Raw genomic sequence first — 22,774 nt, forward strand, 5'->3', positions numbered from 1 at the left:
TCTCAGGGAGCTGGGCTAGCACTGGGTAGAGTGAAAGCCAGTTGGGGAGGACAGATGCTGTCAAATGGCATTTGGCTTCAGGGCCAAGAAACTCTGGCCACAGATTGTGGCCCTTCCCGCCAGCTGACCCTTGACCCCATCTCCATTGGTCACAGTGAGAAATGGGTACGTGGGTTGGGTGGGGTGACTCAGCGCTTCCCTAATCCTGGGGAAAACCACTCAGGGTCAGAGCCACGTCCGTCCAACCTGAGCCAGTCACTCCTTCCATCCTTGCTCATCCTTTCCAGGGACCCGAGCGGGAGAGTGGAGACAGCCATTCCCCATGTTTTCTGCAGAAAAGGGTGCCTCCTGCACCCCGCATCCTCCCTTCCCAGGACTGGGGTCAGGGGGACATACTACACTGTCCTGGACTAGAAACCAACTCAGGCATTTTGCAGCCAATGGATGGGAGGGTAGGAGAGAGAGGAGGGAAGGGAAGGGGGAAAGAGATGGAAGGGAGTAAGGCAGAGTTGGAGGCCAAGTTACAGATGCGGGGAGGTGGGGGGGGGATGGAGAATGTATTCAAATGTATCAAGCACCTACTATGTACCAGGCACTTCACTCAAATTCTCCCTTCATACTCACAGCACCCCCTGAGAGGTAGAGATTATCGCTCCCATTCTCAGATGAGAAAAATGAAGCCCAGAGAGGTTAAGCAAGCTGCCCCAGGGCCACACAGCAACTCACTAAATGGCCAAACCAGAACTCTACCCTAGAGCTGCTTGTTGGCAATGGGCCGTGCCGTTTCTCTTGCCTATCCCCACTTTCTCCTACTTGGGGGGGCCTGCGGGAGAGACCCCCCGGGAGAGGGCAAGCCTGGAAGAGATCCTGAGAAGGCACAGGGAGGAAGCTGGAGGCAGAAGAGGCGCCCAGAAGGGAGGAGAAGGAAGGGCTGGGCGGGGCGCAGAGGCGCGCTCACTCGGCTGGGGGCTGGGGTTAAAGCCCCGTGTTCCTACAACCCACTAAGCCGGAGAAATGAATTCTGATCCCTCCAAAACCCAACCTTGGAAAATGTGCGAGAGAAGGGTCTCCTTTCAGGGGAGCAGGAAATCCTCCACACCTCCTCCCGATGCCCCAGTAATGCCAGGATGTCCCCAATCTGCTTTGAGGAATGGAGAGATTAAGAATAATAAAAAAATTGCAATAAAATACGTGTGAAGGAGGGGGTAATTGTGGACAAACGCAGCATTCAAATTCATTTTTCAGCTCTTTTACACACCATTTCAATCTTATTTTCTGCTTGTTAATGAGATCTTGTTGCCTGGGCTAGGCAAAACCTTCCAATAGCGGGACGTAATTGCACATAATTTTCTCTCCTACCAGTGATTTGCATCAGTTTTTTAAAAATTCTGGGCTATTTAACACCCCACCATCCCCCTCCCTGTCTTCCTGCCTACAAATCTCCCACTCCCTCCTCCTTCCTCGTCTCTGGTCCAGCAAGACTCATTTTAAATGCTTATTATAAACGCAGTGTCGCCAATAAAGAGGAAAAAAAACACAAGGAGGAAGTAAGAGGAGAAAGAAGCAAGGGGAGTTTCCAGGGCCCACCGCATGAGGGGCACAGCTCGGGGCCCTAGAGCCCGCGGACGTATCCCGCTGAGGGTCACTGCAAGGCACGGTCAGGCGGAGCTGTTCAGAGTCCTGGCTCTGCCACTCAGCGGCTCTGTGGCCCTCAGCAAGTTGCTGAACCTCTCTGAGCCTGTTTTCCCAGGCGGAGGGCTTCTGCAGAGCTTGAGTGACTTCATAGAGCCAAAGCGCGTACGTGGGATCTGGCATTCTGTAGGGTATTCAGCTGATGGAGTGTGTCCCCTGGCTGGACTGGCTCCCCTGAGGCCCTCGAATGATGCCAGGACGGGGCGCTGCCGTGGTGAGGCACTTAGGAGACCCCATTCATAAAGAAATTGAAATAAAGCCTTGAGCTTTATTCCTGCTCGTTTTGGGAGGAAGGGAAAGCTTAGCATTTGTTGATTTGGCCTCTGAACCTGATTACGTCCCGTGGGTGCAAACCTCAGCTTCACCAGATGGGGTGCAATTCGAACCTGGGGGGGCTGTTAGAACAGCAAACACGGTGGGCTCTGGAGGCAGACCGTTCCAATCGCAGCTCTGCCACTTTCCAGAACCTGCCACAGAGCCTGGCACATGGTGGGTACACGGATAGATGGATGGGTGCATGACCGTGGACAAATCGGCTTCCTCATCTGTAATTTGAAGGTCACGAGACACGGCCAGGACTCCGTGAGTGGAGGCCGCTACAGCGTTTAGCTCTGTCCCAGCCGGCCCGCTCGGAGCGTGTGCTCCCCGTTAGCTGTGGCCATAATCAGTCCGCGCAAAAGAGGGAAAGGAGAAAAGAACATCAAGGAGCCCAAAAGGACCAAAAGGCTTGGGCGGTGATGGCGGCCACGTGATGCACCCCGCGCTTAGACTACTTTTCAGTAGTTGAGTGTGGGGGACGGGGTAAATATGTAAATCCCTTTTACAGGTTCCTTCCTGCGAAGCTCCTGAGGAGTGAAGGACACAATGATCATGGGGCGTTGTGGGGCGTTATGAAGCAGCGAAATGGGTGGTGGTGGCAAGAAAGAAACACCCTCTTTCCAGGAGGCGGTGGCAGGAGCCCTTGACTGGGGGCTTGGGGCTCTAGGGGCCGGTCCCAGCCCTGCCCTTAATCTGACTATGATTTGGAGCAATTTTCTCCCCGTCTGGGCCTCAGTTTCCACTTCCAACTCTGATAGAATCTGCATCTAAAAAGCCTGGAGGAGAAGGAAGCTCAAGCCAAGGGCGCCTCCCCCTCCCCCGGGGACACACTCTCGAAGACCCTGAAGAAGCCCCCAGCACAGGACACCCTGCCCGTAGCCTTCAGCCAAACGACAGAACTGTGCTCCTGATTCTTTGCTCGGGACTCTGGAAGGTGAGCAGCAGCCGAGAACGACTTTCTGAGCCTGTGTCCCCTCAAACTGGGAATCCCTCCAGGACAGTACTGGCTTCTCCTGTCGCCCCAGGGCATCTAAGGACAGAGTCCCCCCTCCCCATCCCGCTTCTGACTGTGAGCTCCTGAGGATGGGGGCAGAGTCCTTCCTCTCTCAGACCAGGGGGCCCTCAGCGCAGGAGCTGTGTCTCCCCCATCAGACTGGGGAATTCCTAAGGGCAGGTATCCTAAGGGACCTATACATAGGTGTCCCCTTTGTATCCCTGCCCACTCCCCCTACCAGCGTGCCCTGCCACGGCAGGCATCAGATCACTCACTGTCGTGTTCCCGTTCACGCCACAAAAGTTTCCTCTTGCCCTAAGCCGTCCTGGGTTTTTTCTAAGAGTTGTTTCCAAGGACCTCAGCCTAAGGGGGTCTGCGAATCCTACTTCCCGACGTCTCATGGGCAGTAGACCGACCCTCGAACAACACGGGCTTGAACTGCGTGGGTGCCCTTAATCCAATCTGCCCTGGACCCCGGCTCTCACATAATGAATCGTTATGGGGTGCCTACTCTGTGCCAGGCGCTGGTCTAGGCGCTGCATTTCAATAAATACAGCACGGCGCTGCAAATGGATTTTCTCTTCCTTACGCTTTTCTTAGTACATCTCTAGCTCATTTTCCTGTAAGAACACTGTGTAAAAGAAACAGAACCTACAAAATTGGTGTTCGTGCACTATTTACATTCTCAGGCTTCAGGGCAGTAGTAAGCTATGAGTAAAGTTTCGGGGGAGCCAAAACGTATACGTGGATGTTCGACGGTGTGGGGGGTGGGCACCCCTAATCCCCACGTTGTTCAGGGGTCCACTGTGTTGGTTTTCCTTGTACCTCTTCAGAAGGACCCCGTACATGAAGCTGGGGACGTCCCTGTGCTAGGCACCGAGTCCCTGATCTTGTACATCTGGGCTGTGCAGGGCGTTGAGGGGCGGGGCTACGAGGGAACCAAGCCACACCTGTGTCTGAACCTCTCAGAAGGCCTCTACCCATGTGACTCAACTCTGCCCATTGGCCCCTAACCTGAGGTCCTGGCCTCAGTCTTCTCATCCAAGACATGGGTTGAATGAGCTTTCCCCTCCGCTGAGCTGAAGGGGAGAGGATTTCTTCTTGCTGCCCGCCAATCTCCAAAAAAGAGGGTAAGCGTGCACACCTCTGAGGCGGGAGGGCAGGGTCAGTTATGATCTCAGGCTCCAGAGAGGAGGGCTGAAGCCTGGCTTTGCCGCCCAAGTAGTGAGGGTATAGGAAACCCTCAGAACAGGGTCCGAGTCACAGGGGCTCGAAAAGTTTAGCTGTCCTTGTCAAAGCGGTAGTAGACACATCGTGTGAACTTGCTGTTTTATTATGTATTGTCTGTCTGTCCTGTTAGACTGCCGGCTCCACTAGGGCAGAGGGGGGGTCTCCATCTGTGACGTTCACTGATTTACCCCCAGGGCCTAGAACAGTGCGTGGCACACAGCGGGCACTCTGTAACTATTTGCTCTGTGAGAGCTGGGGTCCAGGAGAGAGCTGAATAAGTGGTTTTTCTGTGGGATTCTGCTGGGCACTCATTCTGTGGAGTCTCTGATGCTTGACGGCCCCCACTTCCCAGACTGGGTCTGAGACAAGGGCCCGGGTCAGGCCCCGGGAGGGGGCACCTCTCTAGGCAGCAGCAAACCGGCCAGTGTGATGAGCAGCGGCTCAGCAGAGCCCCAACTTCACCCCCCAATGGGATGCCCTTGGGCTAAGGCTACCTGGGGGGCAGTGGTGGGGACCGGCCATCCGGGGGGAGGGGAAGCCCCACCCCATCCCTCTTACCCACTCGAGCTCCGGACAACCTCCCTGCTGTTGGGGGGAGAGGACCCAGGGAAGTGGATCTGTCCTGGTGGAGAACGCCACCCCCCACCCCTCCCAAGACCATGGAGATGTGCCCAAGATGTGCAGGTGGTCTGCTCAGAGGGAGGAGGGGGCATCCCGGGAGTCACAAATACCAGGAACTCTTGTACAGACCCAGAAACACCCCCTGGCTGCCCCCTTCCTCAGGAAGCGATCGGAGCTTAACCCCAGCAGTTCACACGGACAGAAGCACACACAGCCTGCCCTTCTGGCCTCCCTACGCGCAGCCCCTCTCCCTGCCGGCAGCTGTTCACCTCCTGGTCCCCTCTGCCCCTGTCAGACCCTCCATCTGTCTTCACACCTTCGGTGGGAACCTCTGGGCAAGTCTCTGGAGTTGGCCCAATCCATCACGTCCTCATAGCCTCTCCGCCTGAAGCGTGGGGAGCAAGCCTCCCAAGCAAGGGTCTCTGGGAGGAGAGGTGAGGGTCCGGCTCAGGCAGGGACAAGGTCGGGCTCGTGGCTGGTTCACAGTAATGGCTGTTTTTTGTTTTGTTTTGCTTTTCTTCTCTCCTCTTTCCCTGAGGCTTGTTACTGGGCCCACACAGTGCACGGGACATCCTTCCCCTTTACCCCATTGCCGAGCCACACTCCAGAAGCCAGGGGCCCCTTATCTCTTGCCTCTCCTCTGCCCGGTGACAAAACTGTCGCGTTGAGGAGAAACCGCAGCCCATGCGGAGACAGTGGGCTGCGAGGAACAGTAGTCAGAGAGCCAGGTGCCCTAGACTCTCGGCTCCAGCCCGGCTAATGTGTCCCCGGCCCCCCATCCGTAAAGTAAGAAGGCTGGCCCATATAATCTTGACACCCCTCTTCAGACTTCCAAGTGAAGCTCCTCCAACCTGTTTTGTACCATGAAGCCACCTGGGCTGGGCCACCTCCTCAGGTCACCCTCAGGTCACTCCACAGCCATGGTCACCCAGCCAGCGCTGGGATCCTATCCTGTCTGTCTCTTGACTCTCTGGAAGGTTAGCTCAGCCAGTTTGTCCTCAGTACTAACGACATGGAAGCCATGGCCTTGACCCCCAAAGAGGCCAATTAGGTTCCAGTGGGTAAACATTCTGGTCTGCAGGCTGCATCACCCCCGCCCCGGAACGTGGGCCCCAACAGGACTCGGTGCATCACCGTTAGGAGCTCTGCATGCGTGGAGCTGCTCAAGTTCCCCAGAGCTCGGCTCTGCCCCGGCCCTGGGCTAAGTGCTTTACGCGCATGAGCTCATACCTTCCTCAACAGCCCTATGAGATAGATGCGAGTGTCATCCCCATTTCATGGATGGGAAAATCAAGGCAGACAGAGGGGAAGGGATCTTACCCATCAATAAAGGATGACAGTAAAATGCAGTCAGCTGTCAACCACAGTCACTAACAGAGACAAACAGGGATGAACCCAAACCACACAGAAAATGAACGTTCTTGCGAAGGTCTTAGACCAGGGGTTGGCAATTGTTTTTCTGTAAGGGCCAGAGAGCAAATATTATTTGCTTTGTGGGCCATGTGGTCTGTCTTGAAATTTCTCAGCTCTGATGTTGTAGCCCTGAAGCAGCCATAAATACGTAAATAAATGGGCATGGCTATGTGTCAATAAAGCTTTATTGACAAAAATAGGAAGCTGGATGGATATGGCCAGGGGGTCGTAGCCAACCTTCCCTTTGGCCCCCTTTTTTCTTCAAATAACAGGTTTCTTATACTAATTGTATCATCCTGGCGATGGGCGGGAGGGGGTTGGCAAGAGGACTAATGTTTTTTGGCCCCTATTTTGTGCCGGGCTCGGTGCTAAGGCTTTGGCCAGTTAGCACGCTGAATTCAGAGAACACCCTTCTGGGGAGGTCAGCAACGCCTGGTTTAATCACTCTTTAGTTCAATGGGGGATAAACTGAGGCTCCGAGATGCTGACTTCCCACCGCCCTGAGCAGTGTAGCTGGGACTGAACCCCCTGCAAGCCCCCACTTTTCCTCTCGGACCACAGCTGTTCAGAAACCTTGTGCCACATGTGTTCCCACAGACATAAAGGAAGCGACTCAGAAGGTGGCAGGCTGGGTGAAACCAGCCTTGGATTTCACTCTTTCCTCCATGGATATTTGAGAGCCTGCTGTAGCCACAGAAAGGAACCCTCAAAGTCACCAGTATTACCACGTCCTGCCCCCCAGCCCCACCAGTCACCACCGTCAGCCTCAGCACTGTCTTTCTGGCTTGATCTAGGGGTGGCCCCACGACTTCCAACAGCAGGGGCAGGCAGCGAGGGACTTCACCAGCAACCAAGCATGCGAGAGTGCATGAGCTCCAAGACCCAATGGGAGCGGAGTTCCCAGTCTAGAACCTCAGTCGTATTTCTCGCTACCAATCGGATGCGGTCCTGCCTCTCACTCATAGGTCACTCCTGGGGAAAGGCAAGAGATGGGAGCACAGGATGCAATCCAGGAAGGACTCCTGGTTCTAGAACAAAGCCCAGACCACAGTCAGCATCCCATAGGAGACGGTACAAAGCTTCCACCCACACGCGGTCTAAAAATGCTAGACTTTTATGGACCGAACAGCCACGAGGTGGGTGGAAGTCCAGTTTCAGAAGCTCTGGGGGGCTGTCGGGCCAGGAGCACGTCTATAGTGTGTTTCTGGTGGCCACAACAAACCGTGTTTCCATATCTGCCTGCGGGGTCAGGCAGACCTGCAACTTGCAGAACACAAACCCAGGGCGAAGGATCCCAGAATACGGACCAGGAAGGTGGAAGGAGCATCTCCACTTGCCACTGTAACGCTCTGAAGGTACCCAAGAGCCTGTGGTTTCCTGGACGCAGGTCCAGCGAGGCCACCTACCTGGGGAGACAGGCCGTTGCTGACGGGGTTCATGTGGTTGGAGGACGCCGCCGGGTTCATGAAGCTGTCCGAGTAGCTGGAGAAGCCGTGGCGGGCTCCGTATGCAGAGCTGGTGTCGGCGGCCGCGGCGGCCGCAGCCAGTCCCCCCTGGTGCATGGTGGACGGTGGGAGAGGCTGGGGCCGGTGCACGGTGCTGCCCCCATCTGTGGAGAGACCCAGGAGAGGGCCTGAGCAAGCGGACCCAGCCCAGATGGTGGGCGTCCCCGGGGCAGGGAAAGAAGCACCTGCTTGGAAAACAAGCCAGGAGCCTCCTCGTCCCAGTCTCCATCCAGCGGAGGGAGGGGACCACCTACTGTCACTACTCAGGAGGGGCCAAGCTGGCTTCTGCGGAGGGCGCTAGGGACTAGCCCAGTCCTGACTGACAGCTAAGCGACGTACCACGTAACTCAAGGCAACTGTGAACCAGCCATGTTGCTTAGTGTTTGGCACACAGCAGGGCTCGATAAACGTCATCTGGACTCAGAGTCAGACCTTGCTGGCCTGTCCCGCTGGCTGTCTACCCAGGCCTGTCCCGATAGCATTTTGTGGGCACCAACCACTTGCAAGGTGCCTTTACAAGTACTGGCTACGGGTATGAGGCAAGAATACGATTCTCATTCTACAGATGAAGAAACCGAGCCTTGGAGGGGTCGGGGCTCTCGTGCAAGGTGATAAGGCTGGTAATGAGGGCCAGGGTTTGAGCTGCCATTTCTGCTCCTGGCTGCGGGGCTGCCGTTCTGTTTGCCAGGGCAAACAGAGAATGGAACAATCATCAATTTTTCATCAAGAATCATAGGGAGGGTCCCCTGCCTCTCTCCTCGGCTTCTAGAACTCCAGCCTGCCAGCCCTTTAAGAGGGAGCCACGGGGACCTCACGAGTCACATGTCAAGTAGTGGGATTGCTAATGTGTGCTGAGGGGGAAGCAGGGGGTGGGCAGAATGGAGGGAAGGTCCAGGGAGGGAGGGTAGCCTTGTCTGTCTGTCCCTTCTGCATTTTAATAAGACTGCAGGAGATGTACATGACTTTACAGTTTGAGACACTCTGTTCTAAAACTGTTCGGGAAGGTTGCGTTGTGCCTGTTCACCGGGATGCTCTGTGGTCTGTTGGCAGTAACAAGAAGTTCAAGGGCAAGACATTTTTCCCATTTTAACAGCCCATCCACATCAAATAGACAAATGGTCAATTAAAAAAACAGCCTTGGGGCACCTGAGTGGCTCAGTTGGTAGAGCTGCTGACTTGGGCTCAGGTCATGATCTCAGGGTCCGGGGATCCAGCCCCATATCGAGCCCTGCTTCAAGGCCCGTGAAGGGCTCTGCGTTCATCAGGAGTCTGCTTCTCCCCTGTTCCTCCCCCTGCTCATGCTCTTTCTCTCTCTCATTCATATAAATAAAACCTTTACAAAATAGCTCTTATGATTCCTTCTTGGTTAAGGAAGGGAGGGATGGGGGGGTGAAAGGTCATGGCTAAGATTGTGCACTCACCTTGAGAAATGGTGGTGGTGGGGTACGTGGAGTCCGGCAGCTGGTAGGGGGGCAGCGTGGGCATGCCGGTGGGCGGGAAGCCCCCTGGCAGAAGGTGGTTGAACGCTGCCAGCTGGTTGGCTCCTGCCTGCTTACGCCAGCGGGCGCGGCGGTTACTGAACCAGACCTGGGGGTCAGGAGCAGAGAGAGGAGAGCCCTCAGTCCAGCTCCGGGTGGAGAGCTGAGACACAGCTAGAAGCGGTCCCTGAGCCATCACCCTCTGTCCAGCCAGTATCCCCCCCTCCACCGTGGGAGGAGACCCCCGCCTCCCTGCCGCTTGGGACAGCGGGCAGAGCACTTCCGTGGGCGTGATCCCACCCTGTCCTCACCACCACCCGGTGAGGGGATTAGCATCGTTCTCCCCATTTTACAGAGGAACAAATGGAGATTCAGGGACAGCGGGGGACTTGCCCATGGGACAGTGTGAGCTGGAGGCACGGGAGGTCTGGGTGACTCTGGGTGCTGTGTCCACTGCGGCTGCTCCTGCCTCCACGGATGTCTGGGGGACCACCCCCAATCTAACCCATGCTCACCCCCACCTCCTCCAGGAAGCCCCACGTCGGGAACACGCCTGAAGGAGATGCCCCTGCCAGAGGCAGATGTGAGAATCAGGTCTTTGTCCAGAGCCCTAAACTTTGCTTACCCAGCATGGGCCCCCCTTGATCAGGAAAACCCACTTCACACTGACATAGGCATTTATTAAGCAACCATGGAAAAATAACCTAACACATTTGAGTCTTCCTCTGCTCCAAGCCCTGAGCTAGTGCTTTCACGTCTGTCCACATGGAGACCCGTGAGACATATCCTCCTATTCCCATCTCACGGAAGGGGAAACCGAGGCTCACAGAGGTCCCACAATTTGCCCAAGGCCACACAGCTAGCTAGCTGTAACGAAGCCGAGGTTCGAACTTCAATCAGTTAGACTTCCTAGAACTCACCTGTCTGGATTGGCCACGAGTTCCGGGCCAGAAAAGGGGAATGAGGATGGGACACAGGGGCTGCTTCGGCGGGGGGGGGAGGGTTCTTTTCCACCTCTGGGCTTTGTACATGCTGTTCCCTCTCACCCAGACCCTTTTCCCGCAGCCGGCTCCTCGACCAGCAGGCTCAGCTGCAATGCCTCCACCTCTCTGATTCCCTAATCACCGCATCTAAGGCAAGTGCAGGCAGGTCCTGCCTCCTCTCCAGAGGCCTCCAGCTTCCTTGTGAGCTCCCAGCACATGCACTTAGCCTACGTGTTTGTTTCTGGGCTATGCTTCTCTTTGTCTCCCCCTCAGGCTCTAGGCCCCACGGGCAGAGGCCACGCTTTCCTTGCTCACTGCTTATGGCTCCCTAGGTGCTCACGGGATACTGAATGAATGAATGAATGAATGAATGAATGAACGAACAAGGGAATAGAGAGATGGCTCTTGTGTGTCTCTGCCAGGGCTGGTGCCGTCAGTCTCAGTTGGGAGCCCCCCCTCCGTGGTGGGATAAAGACCTTGACCTCTCCTGGCACAGGATCACTTAAGGCCCCCCCCCCCAAACCTTCAGACCATGTCTGCAGACACAGGGGATGGCCGTCTCAGCTGGATGGTGGGGAGGGGGGTGTTCAGGTGGCCCCTGGTGTCTTCTTTTGTTTTCCAGAACCTTCTGGAGGAGAGAAGCTGTGTTTAGCTTTCCGAGCCAGATGAATAGGACAGCTGCCTCTGACGCGTTTGGGACACGCAGAGAAAGGCAAGGAGGCAGTCAGATCAGGAGTGAAGACGGGCTCTGGATCAAAATTAAGGTCCCGGCTTCTCCCCACTCCCCAGGGTGCTGAGGGCGTCCCCGGGGGCATCCTGGTGGGATGGATGCCACGAGTCCAACTGAGGGGCTTCTGAACTGGCGAGGAGTGGGCAGTGTCTCCTCACTTCCTGCTTCTGGGAGAGGGTGGGGGGCTCATGTTTGTTTCCATCCTGTGTTTCCCAAAGGGTGGGAGTCCTAGCACCCCATGCTGGAGGGACATCCCAGACAGCAGCGACACAGACCTTAAAGAACCCTGAACCACTTAACTTGCCCTCCAGGCCTTCTGTGCGCGTGGAAGACGAGGTCCGGGCTTGGCGCTAATGCAGCCTTAGTGCCTGACTAACACCTGCTGAGCTTCCTTTTCAACACGGAGAGGAGCCCCTGCGTGTGCTATTCCCCTGCGGGACCGCCGTTGTGTTGTTCGGTCTGCCCTGGTGTGTGTTTCCAAAGGCCTTCCTTATGTGACGGTGGGAGAAGCTTTTATTTTAAAACGTATCAATTTTATTTTAGAGGTGAATAACAATATGGGTCATGTGCATACGTGGCAGCAATCTCGAAGCTGGTCGGAGAATGACTTCGGTGTGGGACCCGCTGCTCCCGTGTGGCACGCTGTCACAGTCCCTTAGCTGGGGGTCACCCTTTCCTCGAATAAAGAATACTAAAGAAAGTTGGAGACGTTCTTCCCCTTCCATCCTTCCCCGTCTTTTCCTTCTCCTTCCCTCCTTCTCATCTCAAACCTTTGCTGGGGCTCTGCTGCATGCCAAGCGAGATCCTAAGGATAGACAGCTGAACGGGACAGTCCTAGCCTTCCTTCAAGTGGCCCCCTGCCTGGGCACACAACAGACAAGGGAAAGAATGGCTGTTTCCCAGGGCAGTAAGCTCAGGTGACATACAGGTGCTGGGAGGAGGTCTGAGGACGGGCTTCTGACTTCACCTCTCAGAATCTGGGAGGACTTCCTGGAGGAAGGAATCTGGGAGGACGCGCCCTTTGCTGTCAATTCTCTCACCTCTTTTCCTCTATTGTTCTGTTTACCAAGGGATATCTCCATCCCAGCAGGCACCTCCCTCTTCACAAAGTGTAACGAGATGATAAAGAGCAGGGAGTCCGGAACCCGAACGCCTGGGCTTGAATCCCGCCTCTAATTCCTAGCTAACATGGGCAAATTCCCTTATCCCTCTGTGCCTTTGTTTCTTTGTGCTTAATCCCGGCATCCCCCTCTGGTGGTTCTGGACCTGAAGTGAGTTCACGCCGGCAAAGTGCTTGGAACAACATCTACAACCGTCCCGCTGGAAAGCCTCTGTTGGCTAAGCTGGAAGAGCTCTTCGCCAGCAGCCGGGGCGAGCTGCCCATTCACAGGTGGGCAACGGAGGCTCCAGGAGGGGCAGGGGTAGCCCCAGCACCCACCCGCAATCCCTGATCGGGGCTGCGTCCTTTGAGAGCAGAGGCTGAGTTTTCGTATCCATTTTTGGTCCTTCCCCCAACACCTCGCACTGGGAGCAGGATGCTGCAGGAGCAGCTGTCAACGGAGCTGAAGGGTCCATCTGGCCCTTCTCTCCAAGGAGCCCAGAAGAAAAGAACGGGACAGGCCGACTCGAGTTCAAGTCCCAGCACTGCTGCTTGGTAACTGTGTCCTTAGGAAATTTCTGCCCTTAACTGAAGCTCAGGTTTCTCACCTGGAGGGGGAGGGACTAACCACACCTACGTCCCAGGATGATGGGGAGGATGATAAAGATAATGTAGGGAGAACTCGGAGCATCAGGCCTGGCGCGTAAGGAGTGCGCTATAAACATGATCTACTGTTAGGGAAAGACTGTTAATTACAGGGTCCTTCCAGCGCTTCTAAAATGGGATTCCCTTCAGGGTGGCTTCTGTTTCTGGAGGAAATACGTAAGCTCAGAGGTCCTGGCACTTGGGACACAGTGGATCCGTTTACCTCCAAGGAAGATGCACGGTTGGCCCCCAGCTTTTTAAAAATGAAGAGCCTTCCAGAGGAAGTCATGTGTCCTCCTGCCTGACCCCTTTTCCACACTTCCTGGTGGCTTGCTGCCAGCCGAGACAGGGGTGTCTCCTCCAGACATCGGGGATGCCAAGTAACACCTGTAGGCTTCAAAAGCCGGGCTGGAGCCGAGCCAGAGGGAGGAAACGCCTGTCACGTTTTCCTGTTTCCTTGTTTCCTGGGAGATCAGCTCCATGACAGCAGAGATTTCTGTGTGCTGAATCCCCAGTGCCTAGAACGGCATCCCGCACACAGTAGGGGCTCAATAAGGGAGAGCCAGATGAAGGAACCGGGTGTTGCCAGGGTGGCCAGAGTCGGAACCATCAAGAACAGGTGCAGTTTAGTAAGAACGTACCCCGCTTATGGTGCTTCTGGTGCCAGGCACATCCTAACTTTGAGCGTGAGTTTTTTTCACATATGCGCGTCTAACCCTTAGAACAAGGGGGGGGGGGGCTATTACTGTCATCTCTGCTTTGCAGATGTGGAAACTGAGGCCAGAGGCGTACGTGCTGGAGCTGGAACTCACACCTCGGCATCTGGCTCTGAGCCCGCTCTGAACTGCTCTATTCTCCCACCATGTTCCTGGGCCACTGAGCTGACATGTGTCAGGACTGCAAAATCCCAAACCACAGACTCTTCAAAACAGAGACCTGAGACCCCAACACCACAGAATTGGAGCAGTGCTCGGGAGGCTTTGAACTCTCTGCTCTACTACCCAGAGCAGAAGCACTCTCACCAGGGGTTCTGATCCACTGGACATTGTACTTTGGCTTGAATGCTTCCAGTCATGGGGATCTCATCACCTCACAAGGCAGCTCTGATTGCCAATAAGTAAGGATCCTAGAACTTTAAGGAGCCTCAGTGATCATTTAGTTCCTTGCCTTTATTTATAGATGGGAAACCAAGTCTCAGGAAGGGAAACTGATCAGAATCAGAGACCAATGGAAGCCCAGGCCTGTGGCTCCCAGTCCCACCCTCTGAGGCCTCTTAGCTGCATCTTCCAAACCTCTTCTCCAGGCCAAATCTTCTATCATTCCTGTCTTGACTTTTTGGGGGTCAGCCTTTGTTCATTCTTTTCCAACTCAACATATACTGACCCCTCCCCTGTTGGGATCAAGTTAAGTTCTCAGGCTAAAGCCGGGGAGACTCACTGCCCTGGGGGAGCCCAAAGGCTGACAGAGGAGTCAGCATGTGCAAGAAGTCTGCCTTGGCCCCCTCGCTCTGGCTTTGCCTAGGCTCTGGCTGCTCCCCCTGTTCCCAGCCCCCCTCCCTCCTTGGACCTTGAGTGACACCTGTTTCTGGGTCCCCTGGGCCAATAAAAGCACTGCCCTGACAGCCAGGAAATTTTACAAGGAGCGGTCAGGCTTCAAGGTGGTGGGAAGCAGCCGTGGCCGCCAGACGTGGGAATGAGAAAGCACCCAGGAATGTGCCCAGGAGAACAGCTGCAGGAGGATCAGAGCAGGGGGAGGGAGGCTCGGGGCGAGGGCAGGCTCAGATATCAGCCTGGAGAGGGGGAGGGAATGAGATGAGCTGGCTGCTGCTGCCTGCCCCCTTCCCCTGGGGGTCTCCCTCAAAGGCAGCCTCGGACCCCCCACTCCAGGAGTGGGGGTGGAGAGGGTGGAGGGAGGTACACTGCCTCCTGGAGCGCTTACATGCCAGCTTGCATCTAGAACTTTCCCCACTGCTTTCAAATCCCAGGCTCTGAGTCAACTTCTTCCTTCCCCATGGAAAGAACTTGGGCTTTGGTATCTGCCAGGCCTGAGTTCGGGGCCCAGCTCAGCGCCTGCTGAGCTCTGTGCCCCTGGGTGTGCGGCTTCTCTGAGCCTGTTTCTGCCCCTGTGGGGCCTGCCTGGAGGTGACCTGCCCGACAAGGTGGTCTGAGGTTCCACCAGGTCATGTGTGAGAAGGTCCCAGCGTTCCGGAGGGCGGGAACAAAGTGGGTGCCCAGCAAAGGCTGGCTCCCCTCAGCTGGGAGTCCCTGGTGAGCAGTTTGGGGCGGCCCCTCCTACCGACCCGCCTGCCTCGCTTATGGAGAAGATGGGCTGGGAATATGTTCCCACAGGAGACACTCACCACCACCCTCTGCCTTCCTCCGCCACCTGGGGAAAGGAGGGGAGAGGAGTGGAGGGGGCAGGGGAGGGGCAGGCCAAGCCCAGGCAGGCTCTGCTCCTTCTCCACCCTCCCCGCCCCCAGTCCCTCTGATAAGGAACCGCACACTCGCAGGCGTGGAGGGAGTGTTTGAGGTCTGCCCACCCTCCCTCTGATGCTTCTAACCCACCAGGAACATGCCTGCTCCGTGTGCTTGCATGCTGCCTGTAACGGGAAACTCTTTAGCCGTCTTAAGAAGCTAGGCCTTCCAGGAATTTCCATCCGCATCACTTCCTCCCCTCATCAGAGCTTGGGAGCCATTCATGCTTCCCGAGCCTTCCCTTCTGGCTCATCGCTGGAGGGATGAGGGCCACCCAGCAAGTCTCACCGCACAGCCTGGCTTCCCCTCGGTCAGTCAAGCACCACCTGCTGCCCACTTACTCCGCATCAAGTGCCAGTGGCATTCCTTGTCTACACGGTCCCTGGACCACCCGTTTCAGAACCCTCTGGGGGCCCACCCAAGCCTGGGACGCTGGCCACCTCCACCTTCTCGTTCCCGCCTCTCCCAGACGCCCGCAGGGCACACACCCGAGGCGCCGCCTCACCTGGACACGCGCCTCCGTCAGCTTGGTCCTCTGCGCCAGCTCCTCGCGGGTGTAGATGTCCGGGTAGTGAGTCCTCTCGAAGGCCTTCTCCAGCTCCTCCAGCTGCTCAGCCGTGAACGTGGTCCGACTGCGACGCTGCTTACGCTTCAGAGGGAGGTCCGGCTCCGACTCCACGTCCGAGCCCTCGTCCAGCCGGTTCCCTACAGCCGGGCGAGAGGGCAGGAGAGGGAGGGGACCTAGTGAGTCGGGGGGGTGCTCTGGGCCCACCTTCCGACCCGTTGCTGCATTGACCGTAAGCTCCCGCATGTCCGCCATGGCACTGTTTACCAGAGTGAAGGGGGGAAGCAACCTCCATGCCCATCCTTAGGGGATTAGATACTTTATGGCATGACTGGTTTTGTTCTTAAATCCCCCACAGCTGGGTATTTAGTTTAGTTCCACGGACACGGAAGGAGGTCCATGACATAGGACTCAGAGTCGTTTCACGATGAAATACATTTGCTGCGATTTTCTAGAACTGTATTCTCCAAAAGGAGAGAATTCTGCTGCACACGAACTATATCTCCATGCACCTAAGAAAAAGGCAAGGTATGAACCAGTGTGCAAAGGTCGATCCCGCCTTCGGAAAAAGCATGCATGACACATTATGGAACACTATACTCAGAAGCCGAGCAAATATGAGCCTTCAGGGGGACAGAACGGTTGCCTTTTTTCTTTAATTTGTTTATAGTTAGTATTTTTTAATGACCATTTAAACAGCAATGCTAGGGGCACCTGGGTGGCTCAGTCATTAAGTGTCTGCCTTCGGCTCAGGGCGTGATCCCTGCGTTCCGGGATCGAGTCCCACATCAGGCTTCTCTGCTGAGAGCCTGCTTCTTCCTCTCCCACTCCCCTGCTTGTGTTCCCTCTCTCGCTGGCTGTCTTTCTCTCTGTCAAATAAATAAATAAAATCTTTAAATAAATAAATAAATAAATAAATAAATAAATAAATAAATAAATAAACAGCAATGCTACCGCATTTGGGGAAAATACTGCAAAAACTAAGGAAGGAAGGGAGGCCAGAAAAGAGGGAGCGAGGGAGACAGAGAGCACATGAGTGTGCTTAGGGCTGGCAGTCAGGAAGCTTTGACTTCAGACCTGATTCCACCCCTCAATGCCTAGAACTGTGACCCTAGGAGGGCTACCTTCCCTCTTTGGGCCTCAGTTTCCCTGTATGTAACATGAAGGGTTTGGACTTGTGACTTCTATACCTAGGCCCTTCCTGGGATGTTTCAGAATCTGAGAGTAACCTTCCAGGCTGGAAGAGGGGACCTTATCTGACGACCTTGGTTGTAGCCATGGCCCGTACCTGCTAGTCCCCACTAATTTCCACCCTGGAGTCGGGGGGGTGGATGAAGGCCATTGCTTCCTGTGCAGAGAGAGCCCAGGAATCTGGAGTCAGCTTACTTCTCAACCCTATCAGGCCAGGTCCAGGCCAGGGAGGTTGCAGGAAGGGCTTGATCAAGCTCCTTGGCATCAGAGCTGAAGACACCCTGGGACTGAACTGGCTTCTCAACCCCACTGATCCTGTGCCTCTTACCCATCCTTGATCCAGCAGAGGGAATGCTAGCAAGGAGTGGCCTAGCCAGGTCTCAGGAGCTGCACCGTCTGTGCCCCCTGGGGGACTGTGGGGAGCACACAGTAGGGCCGGGAGAAGAAGAGACCAAGGAAGGGAGAGGAAAAGAGGAAGCAGGCCGTCAGAGATTATCTTCCTCCCATTCTGGCTTTCTCCCTCTTTCCTGTTGGCCTTCAATCTCTCTCCCCTTCTGCTCCCAACTCCCTCTTTGGAATTCCTGGAAGCACTTCTGTGTTCTGTCATTCATTCGTTCACCAGAGCATCAAGAGAGCACCTGCTAGGTGCCGCCTCCACCTCGGGCTGGGTACACTGGGCTCGCGGCGCTCAGTCTGAGTCAGTCATGTGATCATAGTGCAGATGGGAGACACTGAGCCACAAAGTCTCTCAGGAAGTCTCCACACCTGCACCCCGTCCCCACCCCTGTTCTCGTCCAACTGCTTTAAATGTCTGTTATACAAACAGGTCTAGGCCTCTCCTACAAGGGACAACCTCCTCCTCCCTCCCTCAAAAACCTAATACAGCCTCTTAGATGTTAGGTGACAGGACAGGCTTTCCAGGTCGTGGGCAGAGCATGTGCCAAGGCCTGGCGTGGCAAATGGCACGACTGGCAACGTTGTCATGGTGCTGTATCCACAGCTCAGACGTCATCTGGTCTTGAGTAATGCCCCTCTGTCCCAGGTCCCCTTCCCTCCATCCTGCTATCTTGGCCATTGGGCATCACCCCTGCTTTTTCTTGGCCACTCCCAGGCTGTCCCTGATTGTGACGCCACATGACAAGGGACCAATGGCAAGGGAGCCCTCCCTTCATCATTGCCTACACACGTCCCTAAAGGCAGAGACCTGGGGTCAGATCCAACCCCTTCGTCTCCCCTTTCCCAGCTGCCCAGCTTCCCAACATTGAGAGGAGGCCACGCTGGCACAACTGGCATCCGGGGGCACCTTCCCCAGCACATCTGGGGCTCAGAGCCAAACACAGCTAGTCCCAAGGATTCGATCCTAAATTCACTGCATAACCCAGAGGGGCACGGGGAGGGGGTCACATGGGCAGAGTGGACATGGAGCACGTTCACTGAACAGAGGATTCGGGGTGGGCCGTGGGGGAGCAGCCTCCTGGCCAGTAGCAGCTCCTGCCCTCTGCCCCTATGCAGCTGTGAGACGGAAAGCTCTCAAAGAGGGGCGGGACAGAGCTGGTGCAGGCGTAGGGAGAGCCCCCAAGACAGAGGAATACGGCGAGGGACCTGCTCTCTGGGTTCCTGGATCCCGTCTCTGCTCAGGGATGTGGGGAGTCCAATACAGAGCAAGGATAAAACAGCCCCACTCCCAACCTTATGGGGGAAAAACAGCCTCTGTCTTAGGAAGCTCCCAATCCGATGGAGGAGGTATCACCCCTATTCTGGGAATTTCCCAATCCGATGGAGGAAGCACGGCTTCCATATGAATTGGGGCCAGGACAGGCACAGAACCCAAGGCAACTATAGGACTTCAGAGAGCCTCAGAGCACCTGCTAATGGAATGCACGAGGGGCAGGAAGGGAGCCAGGAGGTGTTTGGCTTGTCAAAGCTTACGAATGGGCAGGAATGAGGTCTGCTCAGGGCTGAGTCCCACCCAGGCTAGGTGGATGGAAGTGGATAGAAAATCACCAGGGCCCTTCTACCACAGCCTCTGCCCCTCCTTCCAAGCCTGCCGACCCTCACAGCCGCTGACTCTGGAAGCCTCGGCCATGCCAGTGAGGCTCCACCATGTGTGCAGACTCAGCCCGTCACCCCACCAGCTTCCCTGGCCAGCTCTTGGCATCCTTAAATGACTGAGCCAGACTGTCTCACACCTCCCTGCCTTTAACCGTGAGCTTCCTCTGCTTGGAACGCCTCACCCCATTCCACTGGGCTCACCCAGCAAAGCTACCTGCCTTCATGGGCTCTCAAAGCTCATCAGGGGACCCCGAACCCGTCTGTTTCTGGGTCTCTCGGTCCCATCAGACTGTGTGATCCCTGAATGGAGCAGAGACTGTGCCCGGCACACAGCCAGTGCTCAATAAAGGCTTCTTAGATGAATCGGGCTTGGCAGAACAATTGCCAAGTGCCTTCTGAACACTGACACACTGCAACAGTCATCACCCGATGCATGTGCACTGTACCCTAGAGTTTACAAGCTCTGTTCTGATTCTACCACATCTCTCCCAATAACCCTGGAGGGCCGACCAGACAGTATTAGCCCCATTTTACAGATGATCAGTGGAGTCCTAGGGCAGCGAGGCTGGAAGAAAACCCAGGACTCAGGTCTCACAGCCCATCGAGAGTCATCTTTGCCACAGAGTATTCCCAGGTGGTAGAGAATTCCATTTCTGAGCTTGGGGGAGGGGGCAGGTGGCTTGTTCTCCGTCCCTGCCCCCAAACTTTCCCTGCTCTCGCTCTGGCCAGAGGAAGACACTTGAAATGAGACGGCCCTACCAACTTCTCGGAAGGCAGGAGGCAGCTGACCAGCCGCAGGTCCCTGGCCCCTAGATCTGAGGAAGCCAGCAGTGGCCTTGAAGTCTGGGGTCCTTCTCTCAGTGCACCCTCCCACCCCCACCCGGCGACGCCCTCCCACCCCTGCTCCTGCGCTCCCCCTCCCTGCTGCCTCCTCACCCAGTCTTTATTACAGTTTAACATAGGCCTGGCTCAGCTCGAGCTGCGGCAGAGAAACGAATCACATAATAGTTGATATGCGTTTTAATCAAGTAATTCGGGCAGAGCCGAGAGCTGGCGAGTGTGGGCCCGGCGTCCCTGAATACCAAACAGGCCGGGCGCAGGTCTCGGAAAATGGAAAAGTCATTTACAGCTCAGCTGGGGGCCCGGCCGGCTGGGGCCAGGGCGGGAGCCCCTCCCGGCCCCTCCGCAGAACCGTTCAGCTGTAACCAGTACCTTCGGGAGCCCGGCCCCACACAAGGGCTGGGAACGGGATGCCGGGCTGGGCTCGGGTGGACAGAGTGGCAGGGTTCAGACCCCACATGAGAGCTCCCCAGAAGCGAGCCCCTCCTGTCCATCGCCTCTGCCCACACTCTTCTTGGGCGCCCATCTCAGCACGGCCACCCCGGTGTCCAGATCGAAGGCCTGACACTCAGCCCTAACACCCTCTTCCTCTCTCTTCGCGCCTCCCATGCAGCCAGCTCAACACCAAAGCCAGGGGATTCAGAACTCCCATCGGGTCCAACCCCCCCCACTACGGCTGCACCCCCAGCCCAGCCTCAGGACGCCCTCCCCTCGCTCCCCGGACTCCAGCAACCATCTCCTGCTACGGCAACCACAGGCCTTTGCATAGGCTGTGCCCTCTGCCTCTGCCTAGAGCGCCCTCCCTGTGCCCCCCTCGGCCTGCAGTTGGCTGCTGGCCAAATAGAGTGGGCATCTCAGAGAAGAGCCTGCTGATGCAGTCGGCCTGGACGTCAAACATGGAGAATACTAGGGACCCCCCCTCCGCCCACCTTGCTTTGCCTTTTCCCACACCACATACCACAATCAGATGGGCTAACTATTCTATTTTATTGCCCCCTCATCGTCCTGGCTGTCACTAGAGCTCCATGGGGGGGGGGGGTTTCCATCTTCTTTGTTCACTGATAAATCTCCAATGTTTGGCACAAAGTGGAGGACCAAGTATTTGTTGAATGAACGACAGAATGAGTAAATAGGAGTAAGAGTATACCAAGACACATGAAACAGCACCAGGGACGACAATGCTCAGAAGTGTGAGCTCCATTGATCCTCAGCCTTTCCGATCAGCTTGGGATCACTCCTCCAGGAAGCCTTCGGAGGTTGCTCCCCTCCATCTGGCTCGGAGGGGCCCATCTCCGTGCTCTCACCACTGGGCCTCAGCAAAGCTGTCTACTCTTGGTTCACTTCAGTCCTGCCATCTGGGACGCCTCCCTGGGGGTGGGGAGGCATTGGCGATGTGGGGATTTCTGTCCAACTCTGCACCCTACGCTATTTCCCAGCAACTGGGTCAATGGGCCCAGCTTTGAGGAGGGGCGAGGTGGAACTCTCACTTTATTACAACCTAAACCAGACAAAACTTTTCTTTCTCCAGGAAGTCCCTAACCATCCCCGCCAGGCTGCCTTTTTAAAATTTGAAACTGCAAGTATATAATTTGCATTACAAAATGTGGAGCCCCTGTGGGGTGTTCTCGGATCAGGGCTTCTGGGCTAACAGCCTAGTACTGTTCTCAGACACCAGAGGGCACTCTTTATACATTCCTGCTAGGAAGGGGCATCTCTAGGAAGAAGGAAGTAGTACTGTTTGAAATGGTACTGTGTAGTTGCACTGCCAGAATTCAAAGCCACATTGTCTCACAATGGAACCAGAGCTGGCTCTGCACGGAATTGTGAACCAAGCACAAATCACATGTGGGAGAGAAGAGAAGGTTTGTAAAGGGCTGGAATTGTCTGGGTGCAGAGAATTCAAAACTAAGGTTTCCCTGCTAAAGCAAGAGGTTGAAACTAAAGATATCAAGCAGGTCCTTCCAACTCGGTCTCTAACCTGTTGGCATCATAGGCAGCAAATGTAGAGTTCTGGAAGGGGGGACAGCAGCTGTGGATTAGGGGAGGGGAGAGCACAGGACATGTTACGCAGGTGAGTTGGGGACAGGAGCAAGCCCACTATAGGAGGAGCTCAGCTCACCATCCCCTTTCACACTCTTCCTGTGACTTTAAGACGATCTTGCAAAAAATCACTAGTTTTCCTCTACTTCTTTGGGCTATTTCAGCCATTTACTCACCGACCTCATGCAAGGACAGGAAGAGCCATGCTTGGTGCTGGGCGGACAGCAGAGCTCACTACGTCAGCGCCTAAAAGAAGCCTGCCAACGGGTCCCAGGCAGTGTGGCCCAGGCAGCCAGGGGTAGACGCTGGCGGGCGGCGGGGAGAGGAGCCGTAGGGTCAGATGGACCTGGGCTTCAATCCTGGATCTGCCCCCGACAAGCTATAGATGCTGGGCAGTGTTGTTTCACATTTGAGGCTCATTTTCTTCATTTCTAAAATGGGACAGTGCAGGGATCCAGGCCCCCCCACCCCCGCTGAGCAGCTGTGCCTTTAGACTCAGAGTTTCCTCTCATTCAGAGAGCCTGGCAGCAGGGAGCTGGCCTTCCAGGCTCATGCCCTGAGCTGCTGTGTAACCCTGAGCATGTTACTTGCCCTCCTGGGATCCCCATTTCCCCACCCATCCCTGGGAATAAGAACTCCGAGTGCCTACTCCCTGGGGCGCCGGGGGGCTGCACGGGTGGGAACCTCAGGAAACACCAAGCGGTGCCTCTGACACAGGGATCACAGCCTGCTCCCCACACTAACTCAGGAGCTACTCCCCTCCTCTGGGTCACAGACTCTTCATCTGTAAAATGAGGAAAGTAATAATAGAGTCATCATGCACGAAGATTAAATGAATTACTACAAGACAAAGGTTTAGAACGGTGCTGGGTATACAGTAAGTGCTCAATATACACGAGCTATT

At 55.7% G+C, this 22,774-nt stretch overlaps 1 protein-coding gene across 2 annotated transcripts in view; it reads right to left on the reverse strand.

The window, feature by feature from the left end:
* Positions 1–22,774, reverse strand: part of PAX7 (paired box 7) — a 98,583-nt gene that overhangs the window by 31,813 nt on the left and 43,996 nt on the right. For both annotated transcript variants that reach the window (XM_045782306.2, XM_045782307.2), the window contains exons 5-7: positions 15,688–15,887; positions 9,195–9,360; positions 7,675–7,877 (exon numbers count right to left, since the gene is read on the reverse strand). In XM_045782306.2, coding sequence (XP_045638262.1) covers positions 7,675–7,877; positions 9,195–9,360; positions 15,688–15,887 — 569 coding nt within the window. The remainder of the gene's footprint in view (positions 1–7,674; positions 7,878–9,194; positions 9,361–15,687; positions 15,888–22,774) is intronic.

This window comes from Ursus americanus, chromosome 33, assembly GCF_024610735.1.
Source record: "Ursus americanus isolate L20-20 chromosome 33, mUrsAme1.1.p, whole genome shotgun sequence".
NCBI classification, from domain to species: domain Eukaryota; kingdom Metazoa; phylum Chordata; class Mammalia; order Carnivora; family Ursidae; genus Ursus; species Ursus americanus.